This window comes from Lissotriton vulgaris, chromosome 6 (genome assembly GCF_964263255.1).
Source record: "Lissotriton vulgaris chromosome 6, aLisVul1.2, whole genome shotgun sequence".
Lineage (NCBI taxonomy): Eukaryota > Metazoa > Chordata > Amphibia > Caudata > Salamandridae > Lissotriton > Lissotriton vulgaris.
The window spans coordinates 310,617,793-310,633,349 of NC_141694.1; the positions used below are offsets into that span (position 1 = coordinate 310,617,793).

The window sequence follows — 15,557 nt, forward strand, 5'->3', positions numbered from 1 at the left end:
ATGCATACAACCTGCATGAAACTACAATTATTATGTTTCCTGATAGTCCACGTAGTAGTGAGCTCTAAATCTAGGCCCATATTTATCAAGCTTTCATTCAATGCAACGCAATGCAACGCAGCAAGCCACCTTGCTGTGCTGCGCTGCGTGAAAGAGAAAGGCCAGGAATGCACCGTTTTTACTATTAAACTGTGCATTCCTGTCCTTTCCTAGCGATGGCGAAGTTTTGGCTGCCCAGCGGCTAAGGAGGCACCCTTGCAGCAAGTTTCAAGGGTCCTTGCAATGTAAGCAGGATTGTTTTTGTGCAGGAAGGGACACCTGCCTGCAGAAATACAATCCTGAGAGGCATCTTCCTCTTCCTATGTGTGCTGCAGAATGCAGCATACGTAGAAAGAGGAAAAACCAAGGAGAAATAAAGATATTCCAAAGCATTAAACCTCACCTGGGGAGGTTAGCTTTTTGACACATTCCCCAGTCTACCACTGAACTAAATCTGTGACTGAGCCAAAATACATGGATGGATGCGCGGGAATACCCACGCTCCACCACTAAGGTATTACTCAGATCAAATAACAAGAGTGATCCCATGACTACTGCACTTGGGGCTGAGAAACAATACTTCATACTCTCTAGTCTAGCACCAGTAGAAGGAGCAGGAGTTATGAGAATCCTTGAGTATCTAGGTGCTCTAGGGGGCTAGAGGTGGCAGTAAAATCATGTTATGATGGTGGTAAGGTACAGTATATCAAGGTACCGTCTCTACAGGGGACAGAAGGAGCACAAAACCATGTATTTGGTGTTTTCTAAGGAAGGGGATAATAAACTGAATCAAGTGGGAATACAGTGAGGTAAGCACTCAGATGCTGCTGCCTGTTTGATTTGTGGGGTAGAAGCAGATCTATGGCTTCATTAAGGATTCCTTTGCCCCCTACAAAAGTAAAAGCACATTCTTAAAAACAGTGCAAATATATGAATTCTTACTATGTGCTGCATCACTGAGAACGGATGCTGCAGAAAGTGCAAGTATCTGTTGTACTGTCCAAGTAGAGATTCTGAAATTACTGCACTGCACCCATTACACTTGGAAGTTATTTCTACCTACTGTAGAGCAGCTATTTTGTCTCCAGGGCTGCATCAGAACAAACTTCCTATTCTAGATTTGAAGTTCTTAGGGGGAAATTAAAGCAGGTACTCAGTTATAGGGTGGAGAAGAGTAAGAACAACCAGGTTACATTCGCCAATGGAAACAACAAACCAGGCTACTTCTGCCTGGTAGACAGAAGAAACCAATGGTTAAACTGCTTAGCACATCCTTTAATGATTACTTCACCGTCATAATTAGAGGTTCATATTATTGATTATGGAAACAGAAATAAGTTTGTATCTAGCTCTTTAAACATTAGAAGATTAAACATGGGCACGGATGTCACAGCACATGCAGCATTGATGACCCATATTTTTTTAAAAACAAAGTTCAGGAAATATTTTAAAGCAAATATGCCACTTAACTTTTTCATCAAGATCCCCAGTAACTGTTGGAAATTAACATCTTTTGTGTGGTGTACCCCCAGATTTTTGCCTTGACTGTTTTTCTGGCTGTAGAACCGTGTGCACTTTAGCCCTGCTAACCAGAGGTATAGTGCCTGTGCACCCACTTTCAACATGATGAAATTGGCATATCTGTAATTGGTATCCTATACAACCATCTTATGGGAAAGCTATTTATACCAAAGTGTACTCAGGGCCTGTAAGTTAAACATAACCTTCCAACATGTCAACAGATCAAGAGAGATTTGCTTTATTAATCTGAATTGTGTTTGATATAGGAAGCTTTGTGATGGGGTCTCTTGTCTTTTTCTACCCACAGTAACTCTCCTTCTACGGATTCTACGAACTATGTGAAATTAAGTCCATTGGAGGTTTTTTCTAAGTGACACTTTTGTTCTAATTTTCTTGTTACATAAAACAATAAAGATATTGAAATGAAATAAATGTCACCAGTAGACCTCAGCACCGTTTGTGCCATCCTCCACAGTGACAGTGTAAACATGACTGCAGGCCTGCCATGTGCAGTCTGGCTGTACAGGTTCAAACTGCAAATGTTACCTGATAACATAACCCCTTTTGACAGCCCTAAATCATCTTTTTAAATATTAATAAATCACCCCTAAGTGGGCCTTATTGCCCATAAGGCAGGGTGCATAGTATTTAATAGTAGAATAAGTAGATGTTTAATGTTAAACATATCTTTATGGTGAAAAGGCCCTAAAAGCTGTTTTCACTGTAAACGAGTTGGCTGTTCTATAGGAATTCATTGGGATGCAATAATACATTTATTATTGTTTCCTTTGGGTAGGCAACAGCTGCAATGTTCATTTTTGTACTTTTTGAAATATTTATTACAAACCCAATTCACTGTTAAAGTTTGAATAGTAAAAACTATTTTAGAAAGTGTACTTTTAGAAAGTTACTTTTTCTCAGCCTAAAGCCTCTAGAGGCTTATTTGCATAAACTTCAACTATCATCCAGAAAATTAATAGCTCCTTTGATGAGGTGTGAACTTGCTCCCAGAGCTGAGACAATGCCCTTTTGTGTGGGAAGGTGTTCTGTTCCACTGGCAGGATAACTATCTTTTCTGTGCACAGGAACTTAATAAACTTCAAAGAAGCTTACCCTGTCGCAGGCAGATATAGCTAACACCTGGAACTGCTCTCTGCGTTGTTCCTCTAATCAGCCAGGCACCAATTCCAGTGGGACAGAAGCTGCCCCCAGAACCATTTGCGAGTTACCATAGAGGAGGAGTTGTTCATTTCCCTGGTCACATCTCTAGGGTGGGCAGTGGAGCTCTGCACAAGGGAAGAAAGGTTCTGTCATTTTGGTTTTAGGTAGAGCAAGGTACTGTGGTATTGTTTACACTAGAGCGCCTAGGAAATCCTGAAAACATGGGTACAGTTACCCCTGTGAACTTCTTCCCTGTTGGTTAGGGAGTGGCTAGGAGTTTCCCCCACGCACAGGCTGGTGCCACGGATAAATGCGGCACCCACAGTACTCTCCTCATAGCACTTTCTGGACCTGTGAAAGAACAGAAGAAGTCTGGACCTGCTGTCTGTGACATGAGAAGAGCCCTCAAGACTGGATGTGGACACCAAGGGTCATAAGGCTGACCTCACGTTTAAGCTACAGGAATTTAAAAAGCTATAAAGCTATAAATGGACTTTTCTGCAACTGCCCAGCTGCCCAGTTTCTACTTGACCTGCCCTGAATGTTGCAGCTGGTCTCTGATGGAGTGAGCCTTGACTCTTGACTCTAAATGTTGTCCCCAAGGACCTGAACCCTTGACTGGTGTCAAAGTATACTCCTCCTAACTTTTGCTGAAACCTGGGACTTAGAAACGTTTTTGCTACAAAATAAGGTGCGTTGCGAATAGGCCAAAGATTCAGGTTGCTCCTGCTCTGAGCTTTTTTTTCACAGTAGCAAATCTAACTCAGCTAGATATGGCGAAGAAGGTATTTAGCTTCGTGGAGCCCTCTTCGGCTACAGCCGAGACCTGCAAGAAGAACCAGAGTTCCAAAAAAGAAAGTATGTCCACAGGTAGAAATCTTTACTGGGCAAAGGCCAAAACAGTATCCGGCAGTACCCAATCAAAGCTTTCCCGCGAAAAGTCACACCTTCGCCGAGACCTCGTCCAGTGGCTATCCAACAATGGTGAGCCCTCTTCAGCCTCAGATTGCTGACTTGCCCCTCTGAGTATTTATGACTTCCATTTCAGAGACTGTCTGGCACATGCATCAGGGTAGGCTTTTGCGATTCCTTAATTGCGATTTTTATGGAATCGCAATTAAGGAATTGCAAAAGCCTACGCATGTATAAAAATAGCGATTCCTAAATATTCCTTAATTGCGACTTTCAAATTGAGAGTCACAATTAAGGAATAACCTCCCATTCATTCCTATGGGCCTATAGTACCAGTAGGTACACGCAAATTGCTTATGCAATTTCAAAGGTGCACGGGTGTCAAAATGACACCCTGTTGCACCCCGGAAATTGTGATATGCCCCCATGTTGCGCACACACACATGCCCCAAGGGCATGTGTGTGTGTATCCTAAAACTTTGAAAAATGCATTTTAGTGTATTTTTAAAAAAGTTTTTGCAAATTCCAGACATTTGTCTGTAATTTGCGGTCCCAAATAGCGAAATCGCTATTTGAAAGTGCTTCTAGCATTGCATTTAGGGAATCGCAAATTGTGATTCCTTAAATGCAATCGCAATTTAGGAATTTGCAAATAATTGCGAATTCTTAAATTGCGCATAGGAAACACTTTAATGCATCTCTAAAGGCCAATTTGTGATCGCAAACGGACGATGTTTGCGAATCGCATCATTTGCGATCGCAAACACCTTTGATGCATGTGCCCCCAAGTCCAAACATAAAACTTCTGACCGGGTCAAACTGGTTTTCTAAACCCAACAAGTACTGCATTGTAGAAGACCTTAACTACATTTTCCAAGAGCAAAACAAAAATGTGCCTAGTAGGGAAAACAGAGGGGTAAATTCACAAAACCATTTAGGAGAATGCAAAGTAGTGCTACAGGAGTAACGTTACACACTGCTGCCTGCCTTTGTGAATCAGCCCTGAAACAGCCAACTTCCTATTGGTAGAATTGCAAAGAAGGGACATTCCTTTCTATTTGTGCAAGAATATGACCCTAATAATCCCATATTAAATATTTGGGCCCAAATAACAAAAGCAAGTTAGAGTACTTAAAAGAGTACTGCAGGAGAACTATTATGTACTCCTACATGAATATTTAAATTAGCCCCAAACGTGGGCATCTACTCTTGAAAGCTCTAATAGTTCTTGACTACCTTTCACATTTTCAACGGAAAGTCTTCCTTGCAAGTTAATACCATGCATGAAGATCTGTCAGAGTGTTGTGTCGTACTTTCAGCCCATAAAAAAGAGGGTGCTGAGCATGAACAAAATCCAAAAGTTGAGAGCAGCGTGTGCCGATTGGATTGTATGAATAATTGTGTTTTATATAACTACTTAGGGATCTATTACGATTCGTCTGGAATTCAGGGACAGATTCTGAAGGGGGAAGCAAAATGGTGAGCATGGGGAAGGAAGCAAAAGGAGAGAGAAAAGTGAAGCGGGGCAAAGCAAACAGATGTGTGAAAGCGAACGGGGATCTGGGGGAAAGGCACACAGGTGAGTAAGCAAGGAGGGGGGAGAAGCACACAAAGGGGAGTCCATCACAGAGGGAGGCAGAGACGCAACACAAGCACAGCGGGAGGGAGCAGTGCACAAGGGAGACAGCTGGAAAACACATGCACTCATGGAGTGCTTAAAAAGAAAGAAAAAAAGTGGTGTCTGTAACATGAGCAGTGGCAGGACGCAAATAATGTGTCAGTGGTCCAGGGGAGGGACAAATGCATAAAGTAGGACGTAAAGTCCACTCATGCCAATAAATAAGCAGGCAAATGAGAGTGAAAATGAAGCCAACCAATGGTGAGCAACCTGGGGGCTTTGAGCCCACTGTAAGGTGACAATACCTCTTGTAACAGACAGCACTGTCTAGTTAGTGAAACCTAAAAATGATAGACAAGGGGATGGATTGAGCAGATGTGCATTTCCCCTCACCTTATACCTGTCAATATGCATACTTAGGGTTGGTGATTTTAATGGTTCATTATGTCAGCATAGTATGCATAAAATATGTGGGATTGTAGATACCGCACATTAAACTTTGCCTCACCTTAAGCATACCCCACAGTGTGAAGCATTAAATACTATTATTGTAGTAAATGATTTATGCAATTGATACTTTGTTCAGTACTTCTTCTGCCCAGTTTTCAACCTATCAGGGTGGTGGTAGAGCTAGAACAATTGATTTTATGCTCATTTCTAATAAGTATGCATGCCTCGTAGATAGCTTTGCGGTAGAACCAAACACTGCTAGCGATCATAATCCCCTTACTGCTTCCATGCATGTCATTGCACAGAAGGGCAGAGGTGATGCTTAACAGTTAAAACACAATCACAATCAGGGGGTTAGGTTAAAGTGGAGTACAACAAATCCCACTAAATTTGAGGAGATCATTATAAAAACAAATGTAAGTAAAATCATGGCATGCTTAGCGTATGACTCCCATCCAGATGCTATAATCCAATGTTTTGAATATATTTGTGAAGATGGGGCTAAAACAATGAGGAGGCGGGATTTACCAGAAACAAGATGGTTCAATGCTGAATGCTCAAAAGCATGTTAAGACCTAAAGAAAGCTTTGCACGCAGTCCCCCGTGATAGGGCTCTGATCAAGACTGTTAGACAGACCTATAGAAGCACTATTAGGGGTAGAAAGGATGAGCTGAGAAGACAGGCCTGGGAAGACCTAGAGAGAGCTAACGCTCTCAAGGACTCCAAAAGCTTCTGGGAGGTCAAAAATCGCCCTCTCTTCTACAACAACACCAGAAGTATGGATTCTACTATAACGGGGGAAGCCTGGGAGTCTCACTTTCTGAGTATAATTAACCCAAAAGGTGTCTCTTCACAAAAGCAAAGGGATGAAATAGCCATTAATTTATAAATGGCCTGTCAACTAATTTCATCCCTGTCCCTAAATGAGGTTGAGGATGCCCTAGCAAAGGGCATCTCCACGAAAGCCCCAGGACCAGATGGGGTTCCCTTGGACTTATTCAAAAGTCATCCTCAACTGTGGGGCCCCCTGGTGCTAAATGTTATTAAAGCGGTCATAGTGGGCCATATCCCATTATCACGTAGAAGTGCAGTGGTAGTCCCGATTTTTAAAAAAGGTAACAGGAATGAACCCACATGCTATAGGCCGATCTCTTTAATTGACGCCATGTGCACAGTAATGGGGTGGGTAATCCTTGCACGTTTGGCGTCATGGGCCAATGCCTCTGGACTTATATTGAATACCCAATATGGCTTCAGACACGGGATGGGAACAAATGAACAGTGCCTCAACTTGTCCATGATCATGGGAAAGTACATGAAGGAGAGGGTCGATCTACCTGTCCTTCATGGACTTGTCCAGTGCTTTTGACACAGTGAGCCATGGGAAGCTGTGGACACTGATGGAAAATATGGGTTTTGAAGAACCCCTCATTACCCTGTTGCGTCGGCTACATGTGTCTACTACCGTAGCCATTCGCTTTGGCCCTGGAGAAGAGAAGACTAGGCCAATTGCTTCTCCCGAGGGGGTAGACCAGGGATGCATTCTGGCCCCTTTTTTATTCCTAATACATACCAATGGATCGGAATCAGTCCTGTTAGAACAGCAACTGGACTTCCCAAGCATAGTAGGTAAACAGGTTCCATTGCTGTCTTATCCAGACTGTACAGTGTTGATGACCTTAACGGCCAATAGCCTCCAAAAGTGTTTAAACGCATTTACTGAATTTATGATGGAATTGGATTTAAATGTAAATTTTAGAAAATCATTTATTATGGTATGCGGTCCCAATTCGACAAAATCAGGGACATTTACTGTAAAGGAAAAAACTATTGATAAGGTGCCAAATTTTACCTACTTGGGGAATGTTTTTAATAATAAATTAAATTGGGAAAATCTAATTGTGGCTAGGAGTCAATATACTAGCAGAATAATAGAGGGGTTTTTTCGCTTTGCTGGTAAACTCGGACATAAGCCTGTAGCAGAAATGTTAACATTATATAAATCGAAATGTCTGTCAGTAGCCACCTTTGGCGCAGGAGTATGGGGCTACCATAAAAGTTCCCAAATCCAGATTCTAGAGAACACATTTTTAAAAAGGTTACTGATGACTCCTAGCGGTTCTTCAACTTTTTTGTTTCCATCTTAAGTGGGTCTGGATTATCTAAAAGATAGGATAAACATTGCCCCATTGATTCTATGGAGGAAAATCTGGATCTCAGAGGACTTATTGTTTTCAAGAAGTATTCTAAGAGATTGTACAAATCTTGATAACGCAATGTCAATCCCTTGGCTGCGTTATATCAAAGATACCTTTTATAAAATTGGCTTGGAAAATTACTATGATAATCCTGAGGGAATCCAAAAAAACATGAAACAGATTATAAAAAAAACTTTTCGTTCTGAAATATGTATATGTAACCCGAATCATGGATTACTAGATTGTATGTTTCCAAGCCAACCGCAATTGTACTTGTCTTTTACTGTACATGTCCAATCATGTTTCCTAATGACCAGATTCCGTCTCTGGACATTACACTTTCTTGTGGCTGTCCCCAATCGGGCAGGTTGGTGTGAGAGACTAACCCCTGTCCTTGTAATAATTTAGCCCGACAGAGCACAATGCACCCTATGTTGTTTTGCACACTTTATAAAGACCCAAGGGCAAGTTTTACCAAGCCCATTTTGAAGGAAATCTGTCCCTGCACCTATCAGGAGGGTTTTAATTGGTTGCGGTCATTATCTACTGCAGTCATCTATTGTGCTGTGCTCAACTTCATTAGAACTGTACTTTTAATCAGGAAACATTATGAATCGTAAAATGAACTTACATTTTTAGTGATTTTAGGGGTTTTTAATATCTTATATAAATATGTTGTAGAACGGTAGGAGGCTTCCTTCAAACTCTTAGAATCTGTCCTGGGATACGATGATCTGGGAGAAGAAAATAGGTGTACCGCATATTTAATATTTGCACAACATTTTTTTGAAGTGCATATTACATCATGTTTTTTAAAAATATTTTTAATGTATGAAAATAAACCAGTGATTTTAGGGGTTTTTAATATCTTGCATCAATATGTCGTAGAACGTTAGTAGATTTTTCTTGAAATGTCTAGATTCAGTCCTGGGATTATATGACCTAGGAATATGAAATAGATGTACTGTAGATTAAATGTTTGCCCAAAATTTCCCTATGTATATTTTGTCTTGCTTTTATTAATGTATGTATGCAAACTTTTATGTTTCAACTAAATCTAATAAAGTTATTTGAACCTGAACCGGACTATAGAAAGCAGAAAATGTGTACATTTATGACTTGGATTGATTTCGGATTGAAGTCCTGAGAGTATGTCAATCCCTGAAATGCATACATCTATAAAATCATGAGTGTAAGTCTAGACTTGAGCACTTATGTTTTTAAAGAATCTAACCCTGTGTGATTAGAAGAAAACCAATGTAAATTCTTCTACATTACAAAGTAACAAAACAACGTTTTTGTATTCTTAATACTTTTCCTGTTTAATTCATCCCAGAAATCATTTGAATGCAAATATGTACATCAATTATTTACGCATGCTGCTCGTTTAACCAGTGTAAGGCCTGCAGAATGGCTCAAGGAAAGGAACGCTTACTGCTGAAACATGCTATGATTTGCATTTCACAAGCTGAACTCTTGGCATGCTAGTGCAGTCCTTCATGCTTCCGAGGTCTGTAATTGCTGTACCATTACAATAATAACACATGTTGATTATAGTGATTTGAAATGTGTTATGAAGCACTAGCAAAAAGTATCCGGTAACAAAAGCACCTGTAATTTATATTACGTTTAAACGTGTGTTATGAAGCACTATAGAAAAAATAATTTAACACGAACAGTCAAGCCAGGGCACAAGTCAGGGTGAATGTAGGTTCACGGCGTCCATCATCTCCTCTGTTTTTCGAAGGTGAACACCGCCACGCTTAGCTGATGTCGAGGCAGGTCCAGGGATGATTGTGGTGTCACCGTTTGGCCCGCCACCACGTCAGCTCGCCTTTTAAACAGTGTACAGTGTCCCAAGCACTTGAAATGTGATCACAGGGTGTTTTCAACTCTCCGTCCTACATGGCAGTGTCCTTTGTCTTAGGGAATGGTCCAGCAGGATGTTATTTTTAGATCTCCTAACAGTGCAGGTAACCGTGCTAAAGCTTAATACGGCGTGAATGCAGAATTAAAAGCAGGCGGTTAACTGAAAAATAAATACATATATAAGGGAGGACACCAAACACGTTTTATTTACTCTGACAGCCAGTACAAAAACCGAACTCCCACGTTCCACATTGTTGTCATTTTCAGCCATTTATAGGGTAATTAACATTGATAGAGGGGAATCATGCATGCCACTCACAAAAAGTAATACTTAAAAAAATTGATTTTCACAGTTTTGTACAAGTGCATGGATTTGTTGTTTTCGTAAAGTGCACATGCAGTCAGGTGTTCACTTCACAATAGTATTAATAATTTATTACGTTAGAATAATGAAAAAAACGTACATAAAAGGATGTAAACAGTGTTTCTGTTTTTGGCAGGCTACTTTTGATAAGGGATGCATTTGCTATGATTTATTTTTGAATTTCAGCCTCTGATTGCTTTTTATTTGGTGTCAATTGTATCACTTTTATTTGTATTATGTATCTTTTTTTTGCTTCTTTATAAAATAAAATTCTTTGAAATGAAAAAAAAGGATGTAAACAGTTATCACTGCCAACAGGGCATGTTGATTAAGATTTCACTCAACCTAAATTAAGCAAGCCAATAAAATCCATGATTCTGTACTACAATCTAAAATTAACATATTACAATTATTATTTGCAAACCAGTCATCCTAAAATAAAACAATCAGAAAACAAGCCCCGTGCACCATGTCACATTTTAAATGTATCACAAATAATTGACATTAACTTCATATATCACCCTCGATATCGACGTCATTATTTTGAAATGTTCATGACATCACTGAGGAACAATACCCTCACACTTATGGCGGTGGTTGGTGGCTGACCTTCTCATGCACACATTCAAAAAGCCCTACACAACACAGGACCAGAACACCTGAACAGCTGCACACACTTTCACCAACGCACCAGACACTTACGCTTTGCCCCACTCTCACTCCCAGGTATTCCCTGCACCTGGAAAAGCAAACCCTCATTCTACTATGGCACCCAGGACATTGAATGACATCCCACAACAGATCAGAGCCTCCACCTCCCTTCTTGAGTCACACAAGAAGCTGAAGCCATGGGTCTTGTATAAGCACCTTGGGTACCTCACACCTACACACCTGCCCAAGCGCCTGGATACCATCTTGGGTGGTTAGTGCGCTATACAAATCAATAAATCAATATAACATAACAAGCTGTTGACTGCGCAGACACGTGACTTACATTCCAGTTCTGGGTTCCCGTTGTGTGACCCTGGACAAATTCATGTTTGCACCTCATTTCCTTTATCCCATCCATGGCATGGAATAAACTATAAGTGACTAGGGTCCATAAGAGTCTGAGCAATGACTGGTTTTCAAGGTGTCCTCGTGGTGTAAATTTACACACAGTGCACTTAAACAAAAAATTAATAGCGCCTGCGGCTATAGCAAAAATCTGGCGTGGTTCGGTTGTTGCATGGGAAATTTCAAGTCTAAGTGCTGGTATTAAGGACTAGATGAAAAGGGTACATTCAGAGGATCTCTGTGCAAAATGAATTTAATTTATTAAACTTATAAAGGGCTTCCAGCAGGAGTTTAGCAATAATTAAAGTATACAGTACGGAAGTCAAAAATACATCCAAACAGTGGTCTATTTATGAGGAGGAAAAGAGCTATGAATACAAAGCAAATACATGAGTCTTCAAATGTGCCCTGAAAGAAGCCAAATAGTTTTTTTTGTATAGTGCTCATATTACACTTCGGCCATTTCTAAGTTCTCCGAATAACAGATACTACTATCACCCACTTTATATTAATCAAACTACCCATCTTGGAAGGGTAAGTCTAAACCTGCCTTGTCCTGATTCTAATTCAACCTCCAGAACACTGCATTTGTCAGCAGCGAGTGGGAGTCCAAAGTTTAGAAGCAAGAAAACTCTTAATCAATATCTGAAATCATTAATTTTGTATGGATTTGTACATCACGTTGGTACATTCGGTCATTATTTGAGACTTTTCAAATAATTATATATGTGTACATACATGGTTTATGCTTTAAATGTCGACTCGCTTATTGTCTGAAATATTCACTGCTTTTCATCAGATAAGCTAAAGTACGTATATGTTTGATTTAAATGTGAATATGCACAGGGTATACATACTTTAAAATATTTTATATATGAAGCACAGACTGTACCTCAGCTTTGACAATAAAACGTGCTTGTTCGGGTGCAACATCCCTCCCCTCAGATGTCTCTAAGTCTACGTGATGTGATCTATGCTAATTGGTGTTCCTAATGATTTCTTTAGGACTTATGGGGCATATGTCCTAAATAAATGAGTAGGGACACTAATTATCATAGCGCACGTCACATGTGAAACTGAGAGATGTTCATACTTCCAATGCCTATGTGGCTCGCGCCAGTGAAGAGATGAGGCAATACCGCTCGCTTTATGCCCATGTTAACTGCACAGTTGCATCATCACACAGAGTAGGACTTTGTTAACATAACATAAAAGTAGCGTACAGGACAGGTGCATAGAAGATGGAGGCGGTACTCACCAGCGCCGGCCGGCCCTCCTCTCGGCCTTCACGAACTCCTTCCAGGTGTGGTCCTGCCGCACCTGGTCCTCCCGGCGCGCGGTCTCGTCCTTCTGCAGCTGGGCCCGGGGCCCTCTCTGCTGGCTCTGGGACGCCCCCTCGCGGCCGCGGGTCAGCGAGCTGAAAGAAGCATAAGAGGCTGAGTCCAGCTTGGGCTTCGGGGTCTGGTCGGGCAGGCGGTACCCGGCCGAGGTGGCCCTCCGCATGCCGTCCGGTCTGCTCATCATGCTGACGGGGGCTCCTATGCGCGCTCTGCCCCCTCCCCAGCCCTTGTACTCCCGGACGCGCCAAACGTCCGGGACCTGTTTGCTTTTTCTCAAAGATTTTTAAATGACACTTTGCTCAAACTCTCTCAGTGTAAACCATGCTTGCTGCCAAGGACCCCTTGCCCCTCCTTGTTGACTGCGCTCTCCCCGCCGCCCCCCAGCTGCCAGGCATGGCCGGGCCCTCCGAGGAGGGTGCAGAGCTCGCCCGCCAGCGATGAGTTCATGCTCAGATTTGTTTCCACTCCCTGCAGCTGGCCGCGGCAGCACAATGGAGGCAGGGCCCGGGGCTCCCCTCGGAGTATGTTTACAGTCTCCATTGGAGACCGGGCCTGCTGTCGCCGCGCGGCCTCATGAATATTGAGAAGAGAGAAACCGGAAGAGAGGCAGAGGGATGCTATTTACGGATCCCAGGCGGGGGCAGGCCTGCGCTCCAAGCCAGTTTGCCTTCCAGGAACTAAGGTCAGAGTTGCAACCTCTCGTTTAGAGAACAGTCGAATAGCCCTTTTAGGCACACATTCGTTTTGCATTTCTTCCAAACTCAATGAAAAATAATCATACTGGCCCTTCTTAACATCGAAAGTCTGTATGAGACCCTCCCACGAGACATTAATGTTTGTGCCAAGCTCGACAGAAGCACTGCTGTGTCTGTGCTAGAGGCTAGAGCTGCTGCTGGGGTTGCGCCATTCATGTCCATTTGGGATAAAAGGAGGAGCAGGAGGGACTGCGAGGAGAGGAGGCAAATGTATATCTTTAGCTCTGAGGGGCAAATGTAGACTATTATTATCTGTATGGAAAGTCCATCTACAGGCAGAAATAAATTATGATGCATCGCTGTCAAGTTTTCCAGGCCAGGTTTTCTATTTGCATTATTGTAAAATCCCCATATGCACGACTTAAAAGATACCCAAAGCCATAAGAACTATTCATACAATGGTGGAAGCCCAAGGCATAGGGCTAAACAGCAGCCCAACAACCTCTTCCCTTTACCGACTGTGGCTTAAAACCTTGCTCAACACACCACCCCTATGTTGTCCTAAAACCTTGGTCAGCCCACCAGCCCATGTTGTGCTGCTCTAAACTCCTGATTTGGAATGACCACAAGACTCAAAAGAACAAACCACAAAGCCAAGATATGAGGGGGGCACTGGGGACAGGCATCTATGAGAATCAGGGACATGGGATAGGATTTTACCAAAGGGGGTCGGGGGAGTTCACGAGGCGCTCAGCATATCAACTATTAGCCTAGATATAGCTACTGAACAAACATATGGTCCTCAGAACTCCAGTCAATTTGACCCTAAGGCATTGCCAGGATTTAGCACCAGCACGTTAAAGACACTTGCTATGGAACACATAATCCTTAGAAGAATGCAAAACCTGCCATCCAGGGGTCTGTAAGAATCAAACTTTTGTCAGGTGGGTGACCGCTGATATGGTTACGGCTGAGAGGTGCAAGACCTGAACCTGTGCTAGGAACCATCAGGCACAGACATCCTGCTTCACGCTTGCGCAGATTGGGCAGGCAGGTTCAGAAGGACTCACCCCTGCTTATGAAACACTTTTCTGAGATAAACATCACCCACCAAACTTCTCACACCAAAAGAGGAGGAAGGAAATCTTCCAAAGAATCAGGAGGCTAAGTGATTGTAAGTAAGTAAAACATTTATGTCTTTTGATTAATTCAAGCCATTATAGAAGATTCACTCAGATAAAAGTTATTGATTAGTTAAACCTTTTAAAAAAGCACTGTTGTGTGTGAAAAAAATACAAATATGTTTCTAAAAACTGAAGAGGAGGCTAAGTGATTGGCAGAGTATGTCCTATCCAAATGCCCAGTGAGGCAAGATAATTTGTAGCCTTGAATGTTTACTGAGATTACTGAACACCAGGCACCAGAATACAAGGAAAATGAACTTTAGCAAAGCAAATAATGCAGCTTACATTTTCCTAATTCACCAGGCATGTTAAATTTGTATTTCAACAGCAGTCTGGTGGCAGGAGTGGGCGAACCACCTGGGACACTGAGTCTCATCAGCAGCTAACAGCTGAACATGGATAGCTGTGGATGTTTGCTATGCCAAAATGCCATTACTTATGGAAACCATTAGACCCTTTGGCATCATTAACAATTCTTTTGTTTTGGTGTAAACTGAACCAAAGTGTCTTGCAGTGGGAAAAATACAGACAAAGGGTTGTGTCTTGTTTGTATATGATGCATGTGTGACAAACATTTTATAACTGAGTGTACGTTCAGAGGTAAAGTAGTCCTTCATGCAAGATTCCCAGGAGGTGAAATGATACACCCAAAAGTCAGTAGCATGAGGAGAGATGTACATTCATTTCGGCTGATTCAAGATGTGATTGAAACTGTGTCAAACAATGGCTGATTAGGGCTAAGTCAAACAAGCCAATGATTGAACAAGGGAGACCCAAATTCCACAGTATGCAAACAATAGGCCAATCAGAGTCAAGCCAGACTAAAAACCAGACCTGGGTGTGCTGCACATGAAACTAAAAAATGTGAGAACTCTGAAAATCGCTTAAAAAGTTTAAGAGCAGCCTCTAAAAAAGTACGACAGGTAGCACATCTAGCAACAGAAGAAGACTAACATTTGTGTTTTAAAAATAGCAATGTTAAAAAACACAAGTCTTTGTTTTTTCACAACCCAAATTATAACAAGAATTGGCAATGCAAGTAGGCCTGATTCATAACTTAAAGTTTCTCATCAGTCAGTGATGATTTTACACATTTACTAAGTCATCATGCATGCCCCTGTCAATTGTTTCATGTACTCATCCACCCAC

General features: G+C 41.8%; 1 protein-coding gene across 1 annotated transcript in view; it reads right to left on the minus strand.

Annotated features, from left to right (window-relative positions):
• The window catches only part of CIMIP5 (ciliary microtubule inner protein 5), a 44,318-nt gene extending 31,269 nt beyond the window's left edge, over positions 1 to 13,049 (minus strand). Inside the window, exon 1 of the mRNA XM_086925192.1 lies at positions 12,448 to 13,049. Coding sequence (XP_086781318.1) covers positions 12,448 to 12,713 — 266 coding nt within the window. The 5' untranslated portion in view covers positions 12,714 to 13,049. The remainder of the gene's footprint in view (positions 1 to 12,447) is intronic.
• Between the last annotated feature and the right edge of the window lie 2,508 nt (positions 13,050 to 15,557).